The sequence below is a fragment of the Aspergillus sclerotioniger genome, assembly GCF_003184525.1.
Source record: "Aspergillus sclerotioniger CBS 115572 chromosome Unknown BO94scaffold_15, whole genome shotgun sequence".
In the NCBI taxonomy this organism is placed as follows: domain Eukaryota; kingdom Fungi; phylum Ascomycota; class Eurotiomycetes; order Eurotiales; family Aspergillaceae; genus Aspergillus; species Aspergillus sclerotioniger.
The window spans coordinates 672,331-693,222 of NW_020291005.1; the positions used below are offsets into that span (position 1 = coordinate 672,331).

At 51.4% G+C, this 20,892-nt stretch overlaps 8 protein-coding genes across 8 annotated transcripts; 4 read left to right on the forward strand and 4 right to left on the reverse strand.

Annotated features, from left to right (window-relative positions):
• Window positions 1-30: 30 nt before the first annotated feature.
• On the forward strand, window positions 31-1,160 carry BO94DRAFT_597232 (aldo/keto reductase; the record flags this gene model as incomplete). The annotated part of the gene is made up of 6 exons (XM_025616267.1): window positions 31-155; window positions 201-211; window positions 260-317; window positions 364-545; window positions 592-961; window positions 1,008-1,160. The coding sequence occupies exons 1-6, from the start codon at window positions 81-83 to the stop codon at window positions 1,158-1,160; spliced, it is 849 nt and encodes a 282-aa protein (XP_025467134.1). The 5' UTR covers window positions 31-80.
• Window positions 1,161-1,368: 208 nt separating this feature from the next.
• Window positions 1,369-2,315, forward strand: BO94DRAFT_586130 (putative gamma-cysteine synthetase regulatory subunit; the record flags this gene model as incomplete). Its single annotated transcript, XM_025615740.1, has 2 exons — window positions 1,369-1,391; window positions 1,445-2,315. The coding sequence occupies 2 exons, from the start codon at window positions 1,369-1,371 to the stop codon at window positions 2,313-2,315; spliced, it is 894 nt and encodes a 297-aa protein (XP_025467135.1).
• A 161-nt stretch (window positions 2,316-2,476) lies between these two features.
• On the reverse strand, window positions 2,477-3,292 carry bud32 (serine/threonine protein kinase BUD32; the record flags this gene model as incomplete). The annotated part of the gene is made up of 1 exon (XM_025615083.1): window positions 2,477-3,292. One exon carries the CDS (start codon window positions 3,290-3,292, stop codon window positions 2,477-2,479), a length of 816 nt encoding a protein of 271 aa, XP_025467136.1.
• Window positions 3,293-4,661: 1,369 nt separating this feature from the next.
• On the reverse strand, window positions 4,662-5,836 carry BO94DRAFT_575612 (uncharacterized protein; the record flags this gene model as incomplete). Its single annotated transcript, XM_025615084.1, has 5 exons — window positions 4,662-4,718; window positions 4,802-4,943; window positions 5,001-5,215; window positions 5,376-5,546; window positions 5,666-5,836. The coding sequence occupies 5 exons, from the start codon at window positions 5,834-5,836 to the stop codon at window positions 4,662-4,664; spliced, it is 756 nt and encodes a 251-aa protein (XP_025467137.1).
• Window positions 5,837-6,604: 768 nt separating this feature from the next.
• On the reverse strand, window positions 6,605-7,947 carry BO94DRAFT_586132 (uncharacterized protein; the record flags this gene model as incomplete). The annotated part of the gene is made up of 2 exons (XM_025615741.1): window positions 6,605-7,854; window positions 7,911-7,947. The coding sequence occupies 2 exons, from the start codon at window positions 7,945-7,947 to the stop codon at window positions 6,605-6,607; spliced, it is 1,287 nt and encodes a 428-aa protein (XP_025467138.1).
• A 6,950-nt stretch (window positions 7,948-14,897) lies between these two features.
• chsG (chitin synthase class III) lies at window positions 14,898-17,956 on the forward strand (the record flags this gene model as incomplete). The annotated part of the gene is made up of 6 exons (XM_025608181.1): window positions 14,898-14,984; window positions 15,049-15,553; window positions 15,622-15,983; window positions 16,031-16,877; window positions 16,939-17,771; window positions 17,819-17,956. 6 exons carry the CDS (start codon window positions 14,898-14,900, stop codon window positions 17,954-17,956), a joined length of 2,772 nt encoding a protein of 923 aa, XP_025467139.1.
• A 464-nt stretch (window positions 17,957-18,420) lies between these two features.
• BO94DRAFT_535720 (NEDD8-conjugating protein UBC12) lies at window positions 18,421-19,734 on the forward strand. The gene is made up of 4 exons (XM_025611848.1): window positions 18,421-18,730; window positions 18,807-18,894; window positions 18,980-19,269; window positions 19,363-19,734. The coding sequence occupies exons 1-4, from the start codon at window positions 18,728-18,730 to the stop codon at window positions 19,513-19,515; spliced, it is 534 nt and encodes a 177-aa protein (XP_025467140.1). The 5' UTR covers window positions 18,421-18,727; the 3' UTR covers window positions 19,516-19,734.
• A 359-nt stretch (window positions 19,735-20,093) lies between these two features.
• Window positions 20,094-20,616, reverse strand: BO94DRAFT_586135 (cytochrome c oxidase subunit VIIa; the record flags this gene model as incomplete). The annotated part of the gene is made up of 4 exons (XM_025615742.1): window positions 20,094-20,173; window positions 20,269-20,304; window positions 20,469-20,511; window positions 20,590-20,616. The coding sequence occupies 4 exons, from the start codon at window positions 20,614-20,616 to the stop codon at window positions 20,094-20,096; spliced, it is 186 nt and encodes a 61-aa protein (XP_025467141.1).
• Window positions 20,617-20,892: the final 276 nt, after the last annotated feature.

Genomic DNA, 20,892 nt, shown 5'->3' on the forward strand with positions numbered 1-20,892 from the left:
TCCGGTTCTTGTCTTGTCCTTGTTCTGTCCTTCCTCCTCATCCATTCCATCTTCTACACCTCTTCATCCACGAATTCACCATGTCTGTCCTCCAGAGTCTCCGTTCCACGTACCGTCTCAACTCCGGCCATGAGATTCCCGTCCTGGGATACGGGGTGAGCACTCTTTCCATCTCATCCAATCTACGCTAACAACAACAGGTCTATATGATGTATGTTCACTGCCACCGTTCAACCACCAGCTAAATTAACAAACCCAGCCCATCTTCCCAAACAGAGAAAGCCGCTCTTGAAGCATTCAGAGTCGGCTATCGCCATGTACGTCCACCACCCCATCCCTTCTAAGCAGAGACCAACCCAGCAGGTCGACTCGGCCATCATGTACCACAACGAAAAGGCGTGCGGGCGCGCCATCGCCAACTCGGGCCTCGATCGATCGGAGATCTTCTTCACGACCAAGATTCCCCCGGAATCGATGGGGTACGATCGCACCAAGCGGGCCATCGACTCGAGTCTGCGCGAAGCCCAGCAGGAGTATTTCGATCTGTTAGTTACATTCCAACATCTCATAATACCTTTCTAATGAGTGTAGAATCCTCCTGCATGCTCCTTATGGCGGGAAGGAAGCCCGACTCGGGTCGTGGAAGGCCCTAGTGGAGGCCCAGAAGACCGGCAAGACCCGGTCCATCGGGGTATCCAACTACGGGGTGCACCACCTCGAGGAACTGGAGGACTACATCCAGTCCGGCGGGGGCGGGCAGATCGACGTCGGACAGTATGAGTTGCATCCGTGGCTGGACCGATCGGAGATTGTGGAGTGGTTGCAGAGCCGGAAGATTGTGGTGGAGGCGTACTCGCCGCTGGCGCATGGCACGCGCATGGGCGAGCGGGTGCTGACGGAGCTGGGGAAGAAGTATGGCAAGTCGCCGGCGCAGATTATGATCCGATGGGGATTGCAGAAGGTGGGTGTCCATGAAGTTGGGGGGTGAGCATGACTGACGAGAGTAGGGGTTTGTGCCTCTTCCTAAATCGGTGACTCCGAGTCGCATGCAGGAGAATGCCGACGTGTTTGATTTTGCGCTGTCGGATGAGGAGATGAAGACGCTGCATACGGGCGAATACTCGCCTACGGACTGGGATCCGACGATGGATTATGATTAATGAGATGTATTGATGATAGGTAGATAGATAGATGGTATACTCCGTATCTACTTGAGCATCGGAGATGGCTTGGCAGACCGACGGCCCCGCGGGGCTGCTTAGCAATTCCTATCTTCCCCCGCCGACTTCAATTCTCGCTCATTCTCCCCTTCTTCTCCCTCTTTTCCCTCCTATCCTCTCCAATCTCCTAATTCATATCACCGCCACCATGAAATTAATCCTCTCCACCTCGTATGCCCCATCACCCCCTTCCAACCCCCCAACCACCCCACTAACCCCCCCAGCAACCTAATGATCAGCGGCGAGACCGTGATCCGTCCCCCCACCGAAAAGTCCAACGTCGAACTGATCAACTCCCTGCGCGCCAACATCCACGCCGCCCAATCCCTCAACCCCAAAGACTACACCACCTGGACCAAATCCAGCGACCATGCGCTCTACATCCCCGCCACCGACTTCGCCCCCGGGCTAGCCGAAGAGCGCTCGCAATACGACATCACCGTCAAACTATTCTACCTTCCGGGCATTCCCGCCTCCCGCCGATGCGCCCACACCCGCGAAGCCATCGACCTCGTGCTCAAAGAACTGCACGTCGACTCGATCGACCTCCTCATCGTCTCCTTCCCGGGCATTCTATTCGACGCCGACGACGACAGCGAAGAGGAACTCTCCTCCGACAATGGCAGCGAGGAACCAGATGACTTTGATAGTATTATCCAGACGTGGCGCACCCTCGAGGACCTGCAGGATCAGGGGATGATTGCGCAGTTGGGCGTCGCGGAGTTCGGGAGCGAACGACTCGCTCGCTTTCTGCCACATACCAAGGTGAAGCCGTCGGTGGATCAGATCAATCTGAAGGATTGTTGTGTGGTGCCTAAGTCGTTGATTCTGTATGCCAAGCAGGAACATATTCAGTTGCTGACGCATAATGATTGTAATGATATTTTGCCGGTGGGGACGACGCGCGAGTTACTGGGGCCTGGGGATAAGGGCGCGGGGATTCTGGCTTCGACGCCGGATGCGATTGATGGTATTCAGGGTGATGTTGAGCCCCAGTGGGTGGTTAAGTATACGGCTGTGGTGAAGGATAGGGGCGTCGTGGAGAATAAGGGGTATTTTGCCCTGGCGGATGTGGGTAGCTGTGTGAAGCCATAGCATCTCTTCCTCCTCCTTCCTTGTTATTTGGATAAAGCAAGCACGGCGGCGTTATAGGTATATCATCATCATCATCAACATCTAACGACTCATGAATACATACCACACACCACCTCACATCAAACCATAAAACATAGATATCTAGATAGATAGAAAGAATCTCAACCAAGCATACTCCTCTTCCTCCCCCTCATCCTCACATCCTCCAACCTCTTCAACACCGACCCCGCCCCGCGATAACTCCCACGATATCCCTCCAACACCTCCCCAAACAACGGTTCCGTCCGGGGATGCGTACTCCCAAACGCCCGTTCCAAAACATACAAATCCACCGCCCGATCCTCATCCTGAATACTCTGACTGGCGAGTCCGAAATCAATCAACACGATATCACCGTCCATATTGGGCTTTCCCCCTTCCCCTTCCCCTTTCCCCCCTATCTCCTCCAGTGAGGCTCCCTTTGGTCGGAGAATCAAATTACTCGTCGTCAAATCCCCATGCACAACCCCCGCCTTATGCAACGCCCCCACCGCCCCTCCAACCCGTCGAAGCAAATCCCCAACCTCCTTCTCTTCCCCCGCCTCTGCATCTTCACCCTGCGTCCGGTTCAAAACCCCCTCCCATTTCTGAATAACCACCCGGATCACATCCCCGGGTATCCATTCCATGAGAAGCCATGCGGCGCCCACACCCGCACCCTTATTCCCTTCCCCATTCCCATCTCCAGTATAAGATATGTTTGAACTGGAATTAACATCCCAATCCACCCCCAACACAGCCGGAACATTCACTCCCTCTCTGACAAGTCTCGCCAAGCACCGGGCTTCTTGTAGGACGCGTTGACGCGTCAATCGACGATCGAGAATCGGGTGGCGGTAGGGTTTCGAGGGGCGGATTTTTAGGGCGGCGGGGTGGTGGGGGGTTAGGAAGGTGGTTTTGTAGAGGTGGGCTTCGGCGCCTTGGGTTATTAGCGTCATTGGGGAGGTATTTTGGTTGGAGGTGGTGGTGTGGTGGAAGGGGGGGGGAGGGGGGTGGGGTGTATGGTGTTGTTGTTGTTGGCATTGTTGTGGTTTGTGGTTTGTGGTGGTGGTGGTGGTGGTGGTGGTGGTGGTGAAGGTGATTGTTGGTTTAGTGGTGAGGTTGTGGTTGTGGTGGTGGTGGTAGGTAGGTAGGATGTAATAAGGAGGGGTGAGTGAGGGGACTCGGGAGGAGGAGAGAATTGTTATCGATGGAAAAGTTCGGTGGGGCTGTTGGTCTGCCTATCGATTGGATTGGGAGGTTGTCACTGGTGGTGGTGGTTGGGTGGGTTATTAAGCACTACTGCTATTTTACTACTCGATCTACATACTACGGATTTATTATATTTTTTGTCATAGTGTAAAGATAGGTTTGGTTTATATTGTTTGTTTGATTGTTGTGTTGTGTTGTGTTGGGTTTGGTTTAGTCTGTTGTGGTATCGTGTATGACATCTCACAGACTCACATAACATCTCACATGATTTCTTACATAGCATCTCCCTAAATTCCTAGAATAGAGAATAGGGAAGAGAGGAAAACAGACCTTGTTGAAGTTCAAGAACAGGGAAGAAAGGAGCGTTTTATCCCGCTGCAATCGTACGTTGTGATGTCCACCATAGAATCAATGGAAGACAGTCCCTGATTTCCCTGAAATGGTAGTAAGTGGATGTGCGTGAATTGGCCAACCACGTTACAGTTTGATCGAAGTGAACTCTGTATCCTTCTCCTGGTAGACGAAATAAAGTGTGTCATGATTCGTACCCAGCAAGGTAATGGCTTGGTAAAGGGTCTGAACTTGATGGCCGATTCCTCCAAAGTTTGATAGACCATCAATATTGCATCCCACCATATTTCCAGATTCGGCCTCGAAACTGGTGAATCGTCTGCATCGTATGTGCCAGACCCATCAAGAAGTACTGGGAGCTTGGTAGACTCGACGCCCGGAGGACATTTTAAAGCGTTAAATCACGTAGACGTGGGGCGGCATGATATCTTTCTCCAGTCAGTACAGCCCCAACAGGATATGTTCAAGGGATCTCGTTGTATCCCAAGATATATAGTAGCAATAGAGAAAACCGTGCTATCTGCCGGTAGCATGGATTTTTCGAAATAGTTCGTGTAATCTGTTTCTTCCGTACCAGAATGATTGGTCGGTGGCAATCTGGTTATGCAGCCACCATAGACTTCCTGGTGGTCTTTATTTTGAACCTCCATTCTCTTCCACAATTCTGAATCATCTTGTGATGAGTTGGATGGGTAATCTCGGTAGACTCCTCTTTTTGGCCACATCTCGATACATCATGCTGTTGCGCATAGAAGCACGGTCAACCTAGGTCTGGCCATCTTCTGTCCTTCCAAAGATACCGGAGGAAAATAACCCACCACACTGTCAACACTTTCACTAGGTCGTTATATTCGTCCGTGGACATGATAGTGTTTGAGGAAGAATCTTTTCTGTGTCTTTCCAACCTGACGTGTCCGATCTGAAAGAGACTTTGCCAAAAGTTTGCCTCTGTTTGATCCAGCAAACTCTTTCTGGTCCTCCTTTTCCTTGACCATAGTCGGGGGTGTCCTCATCGGAATGCCAAATTGATGTCGATCCGCTGAGACTCTAGCATGCAGGAATGAGTGCATGCTCCGTGCCAGAAAAAGACCTTTGGGAACCTACACAAACATGGTTTTGAACCTCTGGCCGACATTTTCCGCAAGGAGCGCCATACGAGGATACAAATTTCGCTGACGCATACTCATTGCCTGCCCCAGGACAAGCCCTTGGTCATCACCTTGAACTTCCTGCCCACCAACTTCGCCGAAAATATTCATAGCAGTATCCAGACCTTTCTTGGAGTCTAACCACGCAAAGCCGACGATGTGATTAGCATACTCTTCCATTAGTATAACCATGACACATCGTCCAGACCGTATAGACAAATCCACGAGAAAAAGCCTGCAGGTCGATGCTGTGCCCTTTGTCGGCTCTGAGAGGTATCTGATATCATGACATCTGCCCAACCTTCCTTGAGGGTCTTCTCTCTATGCCTACCTCGGTTAGAAGTCCCCGACCACGCTTCCATGGAGGCATATGTACCTTGAAAAGTACCGAGTTCTTCCAGCATGGCTTGTTCATTCCGAGTTGAGATAGATAGAATCGGGCTTTCGCTTGCTTTGGCATTTCGCGCACAATGTCTTCAATGTCTTCAGTCCTCCCATTTCTCTGTATATATAAGTAGTCCAGGTGCGACGCATAGGTCGCCGAAAAAGTAAGAAGCCAATAATCTAGCCATCATCCAGAGAGATTAGCCAAAAGGCACGTGCCATTCCACCAGCGGATACCGGTTGGGAGAGCCATCCATTGGCATACCGTGCAAAGTCATACACGGTAGCAACTGCCACTGAACTCCCTATCCTGTCGATGACAGCCCATTTTGGGAGGTTGCAAAGTTTCTGGAACAATCGTTCGAACGGTTCATTGTGCTCGGCAGAACCACAATTTGAAAGGCACATGGGATGTTGGATTCGCAAGTCGTCCAGAAGTATGTGGATGCATACTTAGAGGTTTTATACCATATGCCTCATGCACTATTCTCGGTCCTAGGATGTCTGATGGATGATGTTCCAGGTCCTAAGCACCCAAGATTGAATAATATGTAGATCTGGAAGTCATACCAGGTGCATTGTGAATTGTGAACAGGTTGTGACTTATGATTTCCAAAAGATTGCCCTGACCTGGCTCCCCTACAAGCAGCACAGTCCGGATGCGACTGCAAGATGGACGGCATGCTGAGAATTATAGGGGTCGCAGGTCCATTTCCGGAGGCGGGTTTTGTTTCTTTTGTTTCTCCTTGTTGGACTCGTCTTCGGCCTCGTTCTCAGGATGTGGGTGGGATTGTGTTACTTGGTGAGGAATTTTTGTCGGGGGAGTCCTGTCAGGCACGGCAATTGTCGATTGAAGGCGGTAATCGCCTCAAGTATCCCGTAGAAGGGGAAATGGAAATGCGACGTTCCGATTCTATGTAGGATGATGCAAATAATAATAGGAGTAACGCGGGCTGATTTTGCATTATACCGTCAATTGCAACTGGTTTACGATCTTGATTGGCAAATCTCTCAATCTGCTTGTTCAATTCAAAGCACTTGGCATCTAAGACCTGGTAGATCAAGAAGCATAATCATAGATACAAGAAGCGGGAAATCCCAAACTTAGGCCAAACGGCCTCATCACTTGCGCCTGTCGCCGACCACATGATGGTTACGCAGATAAAACAAGAGAAATCATTTCACCTCATTGGCGTCCGAGAATGGACTCTCGACGCGCGGCGGGAGGTGTCGACTGCTTCGGTTGGACCGCGTGCCCTCGGGCATGTCGAGCAAAGATGACGCTCGTGCCTCGGTCGCTGCGGGTTGGTCCTTGAATGGACTTTGGCTCACGGCGGGCGAGTCTTCGATCACGGTACTAGGTCGCGATTGCGTCTCGTCCTTAGCCGTCTCGGTTTGACTGGTTGCTGGTGTCTGTGACTTTTGGGCGGTGTCCTCTTCATCTGAGGAATTGGCGTCAAAACCCGACCCAGGCGACTCGTCCTTGCCCTTGGTACTAGGCGCACTCGATACAGCCGCACTGGCGGTCTCCGGCTGCTCATCGATGGTCTGGACGCCGGGAGCCGCCGACGCATTATTGCTCTTCTTCTTCTTAGAAGGTCCTCTCACCATAACCGGCTTCGCCGTAACCGTCCGGGCGACAATCGAGCTGTTGCTGTTGGCAGTGGTGACACCGGCCTTGGCGAGCTGTGCTTGCGTGATGGCTGGGACAGCCGGCGCATCGGCGCCGTTGATGTTGACCACGGCAGCTTTCGTGCGCATGACCTGTTGAGCAGGCATCGGGCTGACGATGGCATTGTTTCGGTAGATGGTGGTGGCCACACTGCTGCGCAAGCTGGGAGCAATGCTTCGGCGCTCGTTCGACATTTCGGACCAGGTCGAGTCGCGGAGGTCGCCAGGCATGAAAAAGTGCTGATCGGGATGAGCGCCCGGCAGCGGAGGAACCGGTGGCACAAGGTGGCCGGGTGTTTCTGGGGGCGAGCGGTTCGTGACACCGGGGATATAGGCGATTTGGATCACATTTGAGGCGCGCGTTAGGACGGTGGAGGCGATCGAGTGGGTCGACTTTCTCGACTGTGCCGCGTCGTTGAAGGTGCTTGACTTCTCTCCCTCACTGGCTTCCTGCTCTTGGCGCTTCTTTCGGATGAAGAACCACCACACGAGGAACGTAACGATGGCAACAAACGCAAGACCGCCAATCACTCCTCCCGCAATCGCGCCGGCATCACTGCCTCCTCCCCCTGAATTGTTGGAGCTGGAGCTGTCGCCAGATGTTGGGGACTTGACACATTGTGTGCTTGCGCACGCAGTACATGACTGACTGGTCATAGTACATGTGTAGCCATCATCGCAAGTCGGGCAGGATGGTGAGGTGGTAGGACATGTCACACAACTCCTGAAGGCCAAAAGGGAACGGGCGTACAAGACTTCAAGCAGATCAGGTCAGCAATGCGCGGTGCGCTGGGTCGAGTCAAAAACCTACCATTTGGGGAGGTCGGGTCGGAAGGATAGAAGGACATGATGGATAGGGTTCAAAAAATAACAGGTCACGGCGATGGATAACGAGGAAGGTATAAGATTGGGTCGTAATAGAACGCTGCTGCTCAGAAGTGCAATGTAAAGAGTGGCGGCCGGTCAACGGCAAGAGAACGTGGAAAACGTAGGAGCAAGTAAAAGAGTGTAGATGCTCAACAGACGTCAAGTCGTGAGTGTTGCTCGGTCATAAAAGGAGGACAGCGAATTTAGACAAGCGAACGGATGTCGGTGGTAAGGAAGTTGGTCGGAGGACGGTAGGCAACAACGGTCATAGTATGCGATTGGAGTGGATCTCCGTCAAGGTGAGGCGGTAGAGGATTCTCCCAGTCGGGCGTATGGTCGGTCACTGGCACCCGGCGATGGACACTTCAACCCCGTGAGTGCATGGATGCGTGATAGGTCGCTGGAGTTGACGTCGGGAAGGAACACGCGTTGGTGGCTGCCAGGTACAGTACCACCGCAGTGACGATTTCAGGGGAGGGGAGAGACGATCGGGGGAAGAAGATCGGAGGCGGTCTGTGGGAGAAGGTAAAAGGAGGGCGAAAAGTAGGTAGGTATGGGTAGAGGGTCAAAACGTAGGAAGCAGCAAAAGAACCGAAAAGAGGGGGAGAAGGCCAAAGGAGTGAAGGTCGAAGAAAGGAATGACTGATAATAATAGGGATCTGAGTAGACCAAAGAAACGGGGAAGTAAGCAGGACGGAAGATGCAGATGGTGGGTGGGTGGTGGGTGTAATTACAAGTCGTGGTGGGTGGGAGACGCGGAGAGGGCGGCCGCCTGACTGCCTTGGGCTTAGCGGTGGGCTGTGAAGATTATCCCCACTGCCTCTGGCTGCTTATTGCCACGCTCATGCAGGGGATCCCAGACCAATGTTGGTTCCTCTCAAAGATGAGTTGACCCTCTCTTTGATCTATCCATCACACCATAAGTATCACCAACAAACTTATATATCAGGAATCTGACACCCAATTCCTTCAGATCATCTCGAACCCCTGGGGTGGAACGCAACCACCGGGCGGCACACAAGCCATCATCAATAGGCGGCATAGTCGGGAATAGTGCCGGAATATTGGCCGACTATAGCGAAATCTACGAGAGACTCGTCCTACTAGCATCGCTCTCTCCGGAAGGAACTGACATGAACTATTGGAGAATTTTGATTGAGAAAATATTGCGGAAATCAGCCGTGAAGAGAGAAGAATGCCTGCAACAAAGCCAACCAGGCCCCTGGCATAGACGGAACGGTGGATGACGGTTCCCATCATGCCCCAAGATTCCTTACTTCTTGTGTCTCATGTGCAGCCAACCACTCTTTGGATGTGTGCCAGGCACGGCCGGGCGTGCCTGGACGGGCTGGTCTCGAACCTCGCGCCCACGTTGGATTCCTTCGCCCGGAAATTAACACGGCACGACGGGCGAATCATGAGGCCGCCGCGCACCCACCCGCAGCCTCAGGCACGGCAGAAGAGGATCCATTTGATTAACTCATTAACGAGATTAGATGCCATTCGCTTCCACCAACTGCCATTTCTCGCCTGGATGGAGTACCTAGCCGGCACTGAAGTTACCGGGAAGTCAACCCTCCCGGAAAAGAGCCGACCTTTGCAGGAATTAACCTTTGCTGATTCCGTAGCGGTATGCCACTGTGTCTTTTCGGGGTGACGAATGTCCGTCCATCTTATGGTGTAATCAGAGTGAAGGAACACATGTTCGAGGGGCCTAACCAGAACGGCTGAACGCTAATGGCGGATTCTGGTCAAGCCACGCGTCACCCGGTCTCGATTCCGAGAGACCACTCTGTGCAACCACACCGATATTAACTTCGACTTTGCAGAGACTTCCTGTCTCTGTGCTTACAGTGGCCAAGATGACAGTGTCTGGTGGACGAGCCACCGGTTTCTTTGTAGCCGGTCAGAGTTCAGGGGATTGGATATAACCAAATTAAATTGCTGCACCATACAATAGGAGTCGCAGCATCCATAATCCAATAACTTGTGATAAGGATTAATTAATTTCAATATCAAGTCTTCACTAGATCTGTGCTTTCCCCATAGCTGTCAGACCAATTATTGATTTGACAGGATGACATTTCGATAGTTTGAAATCTTCTTTGCGCGTCTTGGCGGCTGCTCTTGGCTTCGACCATAACGGCCAGCTCCAGTAGAGTGACCGCAAGAGTACTTCGTAGACGACTTTAAGAGTACTTGGTTACACGATGCTGCGCCAGAACCTTCTCTGTGAGTGCATTCTGTTTTATAAGTTATCTCACTATTCGTTGCCGAACTCGGAAAACCTTGCCAAGGTAGCCCCTGAATGCTGTACTTTGGTATGATGCTTGGACAGACAAGGCGACTTTCGCATCCAGAGTGTCCGAAGTCTATCATCCAAGACATCGCTATATATAGGATACTTTTAGTAGCAGCTGGCAAGACTTTATACTTTTCTGTATTCTGCCCAACATCAACCGCTATGCGACCAATTTTCAACGTCCGCCAATTCGGTATCCAAGGGTGTTATTCGGAGACATTTCATGAATTTCCCTCAAGGGTTTGATCACCAATGCTGGCTATCAGGTTCTAATTTCAGTTGAGTATGTATAAGGATCGATTCTCATCATCGAAGCCGGATTTCAGGAGATAAAGCCATTTATATCGCCAAGAACACTTAAACGTAGGTCAAATTTCAATCACATCTCAACCTACCATCTATTACTGGATGAGATAATTCACGCCAGTCCTCGCACAAGAGTATACTTGCGGCAGGTTGCATAAACAACGATGATGTCAGTCGGACCGTTGCATTGCCCCTCCCATTGTGTTACGGCCAAGTATATTTGTTTCCCGATGTACAACACAAGGAGACATCAAGTGCCCTGCACCGCCACTCTCGATGGAATGGGATACGGACGGGAAAGACGCAGACAAACGAAACCCACCAAAGTCCAAACAGGATGGTCAGCCTGGTTAAGGTTGTGCTTGGTATGGAAATAGATAACGGGATTTGATTACCTGTGCTGAGGAATGCGGCAAAGTCCGTTCACCTTTTATGGCTTGGCTCGGATGGAGTCAAGTGACTTGCATCAGAGTGCTTATCTAAGTTGCCAAGTTGAATAGGCTTTGGAGACTAAAGAGGAAAAGTGCAGGGCGTACAGAGGACGTGGGTTTTGACTTTGGTCCTGTGCCTGTAGTGGAGGCAGATGGAGCACAGTATGCAGGGACAACGGCTCAACATGCATCAAGTCCTGAGGCAATGCTTTACATCATGTGATGGTTGTCTAGCTGCGCTTGAAGGGGGCTTGGAGTATTGATGAACTACTATATAGTCAAAGGCAATATGAATACTGTCGGATTTGGAAATGGAGATGGAATATCTTTATGAGAAGGATTTTGTAACTCCAGTAATATTGTTATTGGCCAGATAAAATAGCATTCAAAGAAATATATATACTACTAGTGAGATCTTTCACAAGTGACCAGTTTTTATACCGACAAATACGGACTACTATATAACAGAATTCTAGGCCAACCCGGCAGAAGTAAAAAGCCTTTCAGCCCAACCTATACTCAGTATTCATAGCCTACCGTATGCTGAGCCCTTAGACGGCTAGCGAGGGAGTGATTACAACGGCAAGTTCGATACCTAGCATCCACTTAACGTAGGCTAAGTAGTACTTATCTACTCCGTACAGTACGGAGTATATGCAAAAGGAACATGCATAGAACTCCCGCAAATCATGCACGATCAAAACCCTCCGAGGCTGCATCCGCGCTCTGCTTCATGTGCATTGATCTTCTCCCTGGTATTCGTATCTGTAGCCCATAGAATACCCCCTGAGGCAATGCCCAACGGAGCCATGCTGAGTGCTCCATACACCGCTACATGTCTTACATTTTATCGAGTTGTTGCTTAGTTTACGGTAGCCGCTGACGATCTGTCTCTCGTTGTCGGGACGGATAGCCAATGATGAATGGTTTCGCGCTTAGACGGACTGACTAGGTGGCACTAAGTCTTGCTCTATATTTATACTGCCGCTAATGGACCCAGTGACTGCCACGGAATACGGAGTACCAATGTACCATGAGTACAGTGCCGCAGCAGACCCTCCCGGACCTACATGCATTTGCTTGGCCAACATATGCGTATAGATTGAGCCAATTTGACTGCTTGGTTGTGCGTAGGGTTCTCGCTGTATGCTGCGGACCAACTCAGCGTTCGGAGATTTATCTTGCAAATATAGATCTAAGCAGAGCAAAACACCAGAAGCCTAGGGATAGCTATAACATGATGAACAACTCAACAACTACTCCATACAAAGTTCTCTGGTACACAGTATCGCAACTCCATTGATGATCCACAACGGTTCGGTAGATGGAGTGACGGTTTCAAAGACAGAATTCATAGGGAGATGAAAAGTCAAACTTAAAAGTTCACACAAAGCGGAATTACCCGACCGCCTTCCAGCGTGGCAAGTTGTGTGCTCATGTAAGGGGGACGGTGTTCCCGTTGTTCGTGTTCCTCTCCAAATGTCGTCAAATAAGAAACGCCTTTACAAGCCCCAGGCTTGAGGGCAACTGCATCGTAAACCCAAAAAAATCATGTCATCAGCCAGAACGCCTCTCGACGGTGCCACTTTGTCTGACTCGTGAGACTGTGTTGTCACGGCGTTACTAAATAAAGGCCCTCAATAGCTAGAAGCTAACCGGATGGTGTCTAGTGTCCCGCACACGATAACAACCCTGTGGCAGTGATGATCATCAGCCAGTGGCATCAAAGAGTCTCTTGGAGTGCCCGAGACGGTGTGCGACAGGCTGGAATTACCTAATATCAGCACAGGACTCAACAATTGCCAGCCGCCTTGAAACTGCGACTGACCAGTAAGCATGACCCCTCCACCCGCTAATTGGGCTTTGACGGTCTTTGAGTGATCCAGTGTGACCTTGGCAAAATTAAGGATTCCAGCCTAGCGCTGCTGGTGGCTCTGGTTTGACCAACGGCCGATAAACACGGTCCTTGGGCCCTCAGGAAGGGCAGTCTGGCTCCCCACAAGCCTATATTTGGCTGGGAGGTTAGGCCCTTTTGGGTGCTCCCCGCCCCCTGAAACATTCACCCTCCGTATTGTCACTCCACCATACGGGACCACTTCAATACCAGCCGCCACACTCACTCCGATCTCCGATAGGTCATTTTACCCTGAGCCATGGCAGCCATAATGGGGCCGGTTGGGGGATGTTTCAGGTTGACAACCAGGAGTCCAGTCATGGCAGTCAAGACTCGAATATTGAGGGTCATGACAGGTGAGGGCACACTTCCAAGAAGGAGGAGATCTACATAGGGCACGCCGATGCTGACTGCTGGTGGCTGAGGAGGGTTTGTTTGTGGCCAGTTATGCTGGCGAGGGATGCGGAATGCTCATTGGAGCCGAGACCTTGGAAGTTATCCCGCCTACAGGTAGCCACTGTATGTTATTCATGGGGCCCTGCCTATTGCTCGAATTGATTCCAGCACGCCGCGGATCCTTTTATGATAGGCTCGGGGTATGAGAATGATGTCCATCGAATTCTTACTTACCTCGACACGGTACGGAGGAATAGGTGGATTTCCGCTAGCTGCTATTATTCTCCCATAAGGCCAGACCTTCGACACGGACAATGACAATACGTGACAGGAAAGGCGGTGTTTTCAAGGGTAAGCCGTAAGCAAAGAACCTCATGTGGACCAGGGTCCATATCCACCCGCCCGTAATCAGGGTTCAGACCCTTGATAATTTTAAATACATAACACTGGAAGTGCGGAGCAATGGCCAAGGAGGGGGAGCAGAACAATGCCCTCAACTTGTAACAATCAGGGGGGGAGGGCCTGTACAGGCTGAAAATTACTGAGAGTGGCTCTCTGGACTCGAGGAGGGATGACAGGGCTGTTATGGGGGGGAAGTCTCGAAGGGAGGATGGAAGGATATGATGCAGGAGACGATCGGGGGCAATAGCTTGCCTGACCTTGCGGTCAAAAGAAGAAATATGAGGGGATACCGAAAAGGCAATGGTCAAGCCGCCCACCCATCATCATCATCATGGATTGCCTCTGAATAGAACAGACTAGTAGTGAAAAAGTGAACAAATAAGCATATTAATAAAATAAGAATCATCATAATAATAATAATCAAATCAGCGAAAAAAGATCCACTCAACAAGAATAATAAGTGGAATAATTATCATCATCGGCATCCGCCGTGATCGCAGGGAGATCTCAGTTGTACTCCGTAATATGCAGCTACACCCAGCCTTCTGGTTTGGAATCCAATACGCTCCCCACCCTTCCCTCTGCCAACCCCAAAAGATCACTTGAAAGGAAAGCTGTCGCTCACCTTTTCGCGCCTTTCCGATTTTCCTGTTTTACTTTTTCGACCTCTCTCTCGCCCATCCCATCCCATCCCATCCATCCCCATCCCGCCCCGTCTTTCTTCTCACTTCTCCCTCTTCCTCTCTCTTTCCCTTCCCATCGCCTCCTGCCCCTCCCAGCTTTGTTTTGGGATCCGCTTCACTGCCCTTTTGCCCTCCGCGGTCACACGGGCTTCCCGAGTGTCTCTCTCTCCCCATCAGCTGCGATCGCAAGGTACCTGCTCAGCCCTGGCGGCTTGTCCACGTTCTTGCTGTGACTCGCGCCCTTCGGTCTGCTTTTCTTTCAGCTGTCCGAATCCCCTTGACTCTCGTTTCCCTGCTTCGCGTCCGCAGCCTCTTTCAGCTTTTTGTTTGTTTCTTCCCTCCGCTCGAGTGGTTGCCCGCGTTGTCTGACTTCCCCAGTCGGCGCACTCCTTGCTCCTTGTTTCCCTGATACCCCCTCCCGTTGCTTTTGCGCTGTCCTTGCATTCTATTCCCACGGGGTTGTGCTTGAGCTTTGAGTTCGGTTCACGCGTACGACTTTAATATCTTATCATCAACCATGGCCTACCAAGGCGCTGGTAATACTTCGCCTCCGGGCTATGATGACGGTGGCCACCGGCTTCAGGATCTAGCCCACGGCAACAACGTAAGTGCTCATCGGACTGCTTCTGCGCCTGGGAGTTGATGAACCAATTCTGACATTCTTCTAGTATGAAGAAGAAGCGTCGAGAGGTTTGCTATCGAGCCAGACGGGCCCGTTTACGGGACCCTTTGATGACCCCCAGCAACGCAACCTGTCCCCCGCCCGACCCACCTCTGGATACAGTTTGACCGAGACATATGCCCCCGATGCGGGCTATCATGATCCTTACAGTGCAGGTGGCTCTGTTTACTCGGCGCAGTCTGGGGAGAACCCCGCGGCTGCTTTTGGTGTTCCCGGTCGTGTGGCTTCGCCATATGCTCGTAGTGAAACCTCATCAACAGAAGCCTGGCGGCAGCGACAAGCCCCCGGAGGTGCAGCAGGTGGTGGTGGAGGCAGCGGTGGAGGCGGCGGTGGAGGTAATTTGCGCCGCTACGCTACTCGAAAGGTCAAGCTCGTGCAGGGCTCAGTCCTCAGCGTTGACTATCCGGTGCCCAGTGCTATCCAAAACGCCATCCAGGCTAAGTATCGGAACGATCTCGAGGGCGGGAGTGAAGAGTTCACACACATGCGATGTAAGTTATCCAACGGGAAGTTTTAAGCCATGCAGCTGGTCGGAACTGACGGAGAATTGCTTGCTTAGACACTGCGGCGACATGTGATCCCAACGAATTCACTCTCCACAATGGTTATAATCTTCGACCCGCCATGTACAACCGACACACCGAGCTGCTGATTGCGATTACCTATTACAATGAAGACAAGACCCTGACGGCACGTACCCTGCATGGTGCCATGCAAAATATTCGTGATATTGTGAACCTGAAGAAGTCCGAGTTTTGGAACAAGGGTGGACCGGCCTGGCAAAAAATTGTGGTGTGCCTGGTATTCGATGGTATCGACCCCTGTGACAAGGATACGTTGGACGTTCTCGCCACGATCGGTGTCTATCAGGATGGTGTCATGAAGCGTGATGTCGATGGAAAGGAGACTGTTGCTCACATTGTATGCGTGTCCCAGAACTTTCTAGTGGAATATGCTAACAGGAGCAGTTCGAATACACGACGCAATTATCCGTGACCCCCAACCAGCAACTTATTCGCCCGACGGATGACGGCCCTACAACCCTTCCTCCCGTGCAGATGATGTTCTGCTTGAAGCAGAAGAACAGCAAGAAGATTAACTCCCACAGATGGCTCTTCAACGCTTTTGGCCGCATCCTGAACCCCGAAATCTGCATTCTTCTCGATGCCGGTACGAAGCCTGGCCCCAAGTCGCTGTTGGCTCTGTGGGAGGCTTTCTATAACGATAAGGACCTGGGAGGTGCCTGCGGCGAAATTCACGCCATGTTGGGTAAGGGTTGGAGAAATCTCGTCAACCCTCTCGTCGCGGCCCAGAATTTCGAGTATAAAATCAGTAACATCCTGGATAAACCCCTGGAGAGTTCTTTCGGATATGTCAGTGTGTTGCCCGGTGCTTTCTCCGCGTACCGATTCCGTGCGATCATGGGTCGTCCATTGGAACAGTATTTCCATGGTGATCACACCCTTTCCAAGCAGCTGGGTAAGAAAGGTATCGAGGGTATGAACATTTTCAAGAAGAACATGTTCTTGGCCGAGGATCGTATCTTGTGTTTCGAGTTGGTCGCCAAGGCCGGCTCCAAGTGGCATCTGTCCTACGTGAAAGCTTCCAAGGCCGAAACCGACGTGCCGGAAGGTGCTGCTGAATTCATCTCCCAGCGTCGTCGTTGGTTGAACGGATCCTTTGCCGCCGGTATTTACTCGCTGATGCACTTTGGACGGATGTACAAGAGTGGCCACAACATCATTCGGATGTTCTTCCTTCATATTCAAATGTTGTACAACACGTTCTCGACTATTCTCACATGGTTCTCTCTTGGTAAGTCAGGTTCTTGGTTCTTCGTGCGAAGTGGGCATATTATACTGACTAGTGCTATTAGCATCTTACTGGCTTACAACCTCCGTCATTATGGACCTGGTTGGAACTCCGAGCTCCAGCAACGGTAACACCGGGTTTCCCTTTGGCAAGACGGCCACTCCGGTCGTCAACACCGTCGTGAAATATGCGTACCTTGGTTTCCTACTGCTACAGTTTATTCTCGCCTTGGGTAACCGCCCGAAGGGTTCCCGCTTCTCATACCTCGCCTCTTTCGTGGCATTTGGTATCATCCAGCTTTACGTTGTCGTCGATGCGCTGTACCTGGTAGTCCGCGCGTTCAGTGGCAGTGCGCCGATGGACTTCGATACTTCGCATGGAGTGGGCCCCTTCCTTTCCTCGTTCTTCGGGTCGACGGGTGCCGGTATCATCATTATCGCGCTCGCTGCCACCTTCGGTCTCTACTTTGTGGCGTCGTTCATGTACATGGACCCGTGGCACATGTTCACTTCGTTCCCTCAGTACATGGCCGTGCAGTCGTCCTACATCAACATTCTCAACGTCTACGCCTTCAGCAACTGGCACGATGTGTCCTGGGGTACCAAGGGTTCCGACAAGGCGGATGCTCTGCCGTCGGCGAAGACGACCAAGGAGGGCGGTGGCAAGGAAGCGGTCATTGAGGAAATCGACAAGCCCCAGGCCGACATTGACAGCCAGTTCGAATCCACGGTCAAGCGTGCCCTGACACCATATGTGCCGCCGGTGGAGAAGGAAGAGAAGAGCTTGGACGACTCGTACAAGAGCTTCCGTACGAGACTGGTGACCTTCTGGATCTTCAGTAATGCATTGCTTGCTGTCTGCATCACCAGCGATGGTGTGGATAAGTTTGGCTTCACGGTACGTCTTCCCAAACAGTTATCTTTGATCGTCACTAATGGGTCCAGAACTCTGCCACCGAACGAACGTCGCGGTTCTTCCAGGCTCTGCTGTGGTCGAACGCGGTGGTTGCGCTTTTCCGCTTCATTGGAGCCTGCTGGTTCCTGGGCCGGACGGGTGTGATGTGTTGCTTCGCCCGTCGGTAGAGGGCCTGGTTGAAAAGTTGGCAACGAGAGGTGCTTTGCCAGGGCGGCAGGCAGATGCCTCGGGGAGTTATTCTTGGCACATTTTTGTCGCAATTTTGTATTCTACATACGATGCTCATTCCTTGTTTCCCAGGGCTGCCGTGTTTTGTTTCCGGTTGGATTTGCACATTTGATAGGGCTGCAGACATGATGTTTTGTAGACTCTTAGCGCATTAGAAATGGGATGTATTCAGGCGCGGAAGCGAGGTGTTCCGCAGATAATGTTCAATATGAAGTTGTGAGGAAATATTATTAGTATTACCGGTAAGGATGTACTATATACCTAGGATGCGTGGTCGGCGATGGAGCGGAAAGGCACCGATGTGAGTGGCAAGTGGAAGGGCGGGGAGGGCCGATGGATGGTTAATGGCGTCAGTCAGGCCGCTGCCGCCTTTGCGACAGGTTCCCGGTAGCACCTCTTCTCTGCGATATACCAGTCTTGTCTTCCCATCCACCAGCTCTTCTCGCGTGGTTTGTCACGACGTGTTGCTGTTGAGACGTAAGGCTGGTTCCTGTCTTACATCGACGCTGTGCCCTGAGTGGAGCCATCTGACCGGCCATCCGGCATCAGCACCGCCACTTCTCTTGCCAGTCATCGATCCTCACCGCGGGGTTTGCAGTTACACCTACTTCTACACCTACACCTACACCAGTACTCTTGACCCCATCCAAACCTATTTGAGATCGCATCCCGCGCAGGGCCAGTTAGCCACGATGTTGAAAATATGGTCCATGGTATGCCTCCTCTACCCCTCTGTCCCCTCTTCACCCCCTCCCCTATAGCCTCACTAACCTCCCCTCGACTCAACAGAAACAACAACAACAACAAGCCGAGAATGCTGAAGGAGCAGCCGGCAAAAAGAAGAAAGTGACTGCTGCTCAGTTGCGCGTGCAACGAGGTCTGTCTATCTCCCCTCTCCCCTCTTCTCATCATCTTCCCCAAACTGAATCATAAAACTAACCACGAATATGAAAACAATACAGATCTCCAAGAACTCACCCTCGGCAGTACCATGAAAATGACCTTCTCTAATCCAGACGACATCCTAAACTTCACTCTCACTATCGAACCCGACGAAGGCATGTACAAGGGCGGCGCATTCCATTTCAACTTCGCTGTCAATCAGAATTTCCCGCATGATCCCCCGAAAGTCAAATGTTCGCAGAAGATTTACCATCCCAATATTGATCTCGAGGGGAATGTGTGTTTGAATATCCTGAGGGAGGACTGGAAACCTGTGTTGAATTTGAATGCAGTTATTGTGGGGATGCAGGTATGTTTCTCTCTCTCTCTCTCTCTCGCGTCTTTTTTTACTGGGGGATGGGGGTTTAGATGGGACTGGGTTGGCTAATGCGTGGGGTGATAGTTTCTCTTCCTTGAGCCGAATGCCTCCGATCCGTTGAATAAGGAGGCTGCAGAAGATCTGAGACAGAATCGCGAGGCGTTTAAGCGGAACGTTCGCTTGTCGATGGGTGGGGGGAGTGTTAGGGGGGTACAGTTTGAGAGGGTTATGCGGTAGTCACTTGCTGTGTCTCTTTCTGTGGACCTACCTGTTAGGTAGGTAGGTATCTGGCAGCATGGGTTGTTGCATGTGGTGCTTTTGCATTGATTTGACCCAGATCGTGCAGGTGGTGTGGTGCTGGTTACTAGGGAGTTACGTGCATGACTACATTTCCATTTGGATTAATTAGCGACTGGATAGATTCCCTGCTTATGAAAGAAATGAACTTATTCTGGCATATACCCTTCTCTGAATGCCTTCCTAAGTGAACTACACCAGACAGACTATTGCTACGAGTGGAACCTACCAAGAGGATAATAATAACGAACCGCATGTATGAGTTACAGGCGTATATACAACACGACACAATCAACAAATACCAGTGGGTAAATCAAAGTAATTCCATTTATTCTTTCATTCCAGTCCAGTCGATGCCACCCCACTCCGCTCACTCACACACAGACACTCAACCGCAAATAATCATACCAGACACACACCCATCTATGCCCCTAATTCTAATCCCCCCATCTGGCACAGCTATCCGCTAATCAACGCGCCAAGCCGAGTATCTTTCATTTGTGCTGTAGTGGTTGCCTTTACTCCTGGGAAGCGGCGCGCTCGGCCTCGAGGCGAGTGTAGTAGTTGTCACGGGCGCGAACGCGGGGAAGGTGGAAACCTATTTTTGTTGTTAGATTGGATTGCTTCACGGGTTGCTTCACGGGTTGCTTCATGGGTTGCTTCATGAGAGGGGTTAATTGGGGTGATACGTACCGTACCACCAGAGGTAGCCGAAAGTGGTACCGAAGCCTGGATTAATCACAATTAGCTAGGTATGCTTTCCAGACTGGGATGTTGGATTCATTTGCGCGCGGGTTTGTCGGCAAGGTAGTGGTGGTGTGATATGGTGATATCGACATATCTTGGCCGTTCGCAAACGCGCAGACACTCTCCTCGGATGTATGGGAACTCACCGAAGGCGGTGCTCAGGTCAAGGACCAGGGTGCGGCGGAGCATCTAGATTCGTATAGGTTAGGTTGGGTTCGAATTGAGGGTGAGCACGGTGGGAGGTGGGAGTGTTGGGAGTGGACGTACGCCGGTGATGGGAGGGACAGCGGCCATTGTGAAGGATTGATGTCTTCAGGTGATTCTGACGAACGGGAAGAGGAGGTGGAGCGAGGGGTCAACCTGCTGATTGTGGTGGTGGAGGAGGGGAGAGGAGAGGGAGGAAGCGAGCGGTGATGTCGAGGTGAAAGTCGAGGTGAAGCTTTCCGGGCCGGCGAGTAGTAAGCGACGGCTGTGAGTGGCCTGATTGCCTGGGGGTGGTGGGCGGATGAGGAACACCACTGTTAGGGGGGTTGAAGGGTAGATGCATGTAGAATTGAGTTATAGGTAAGA

Coding starts and splice junctions, on each gene's coding strand:
- BO94DRAFT_535720 (XM_025611848.1), top strand. Junction 18,895..18,979: donor TCAGTTGCGCGTGCAACGAG/GTCTGTCTATCT, acceptor AAAACAATACAG/ATCTCCAAGAACTCACCCTC. Junction 19,270..19,362: donor CAGTTATTGTGGGGATGCAG/GTATGTTTCTCT, acceptor GTGGGGTGATAG/TTTCTCTTCCTTGAGCCGAA.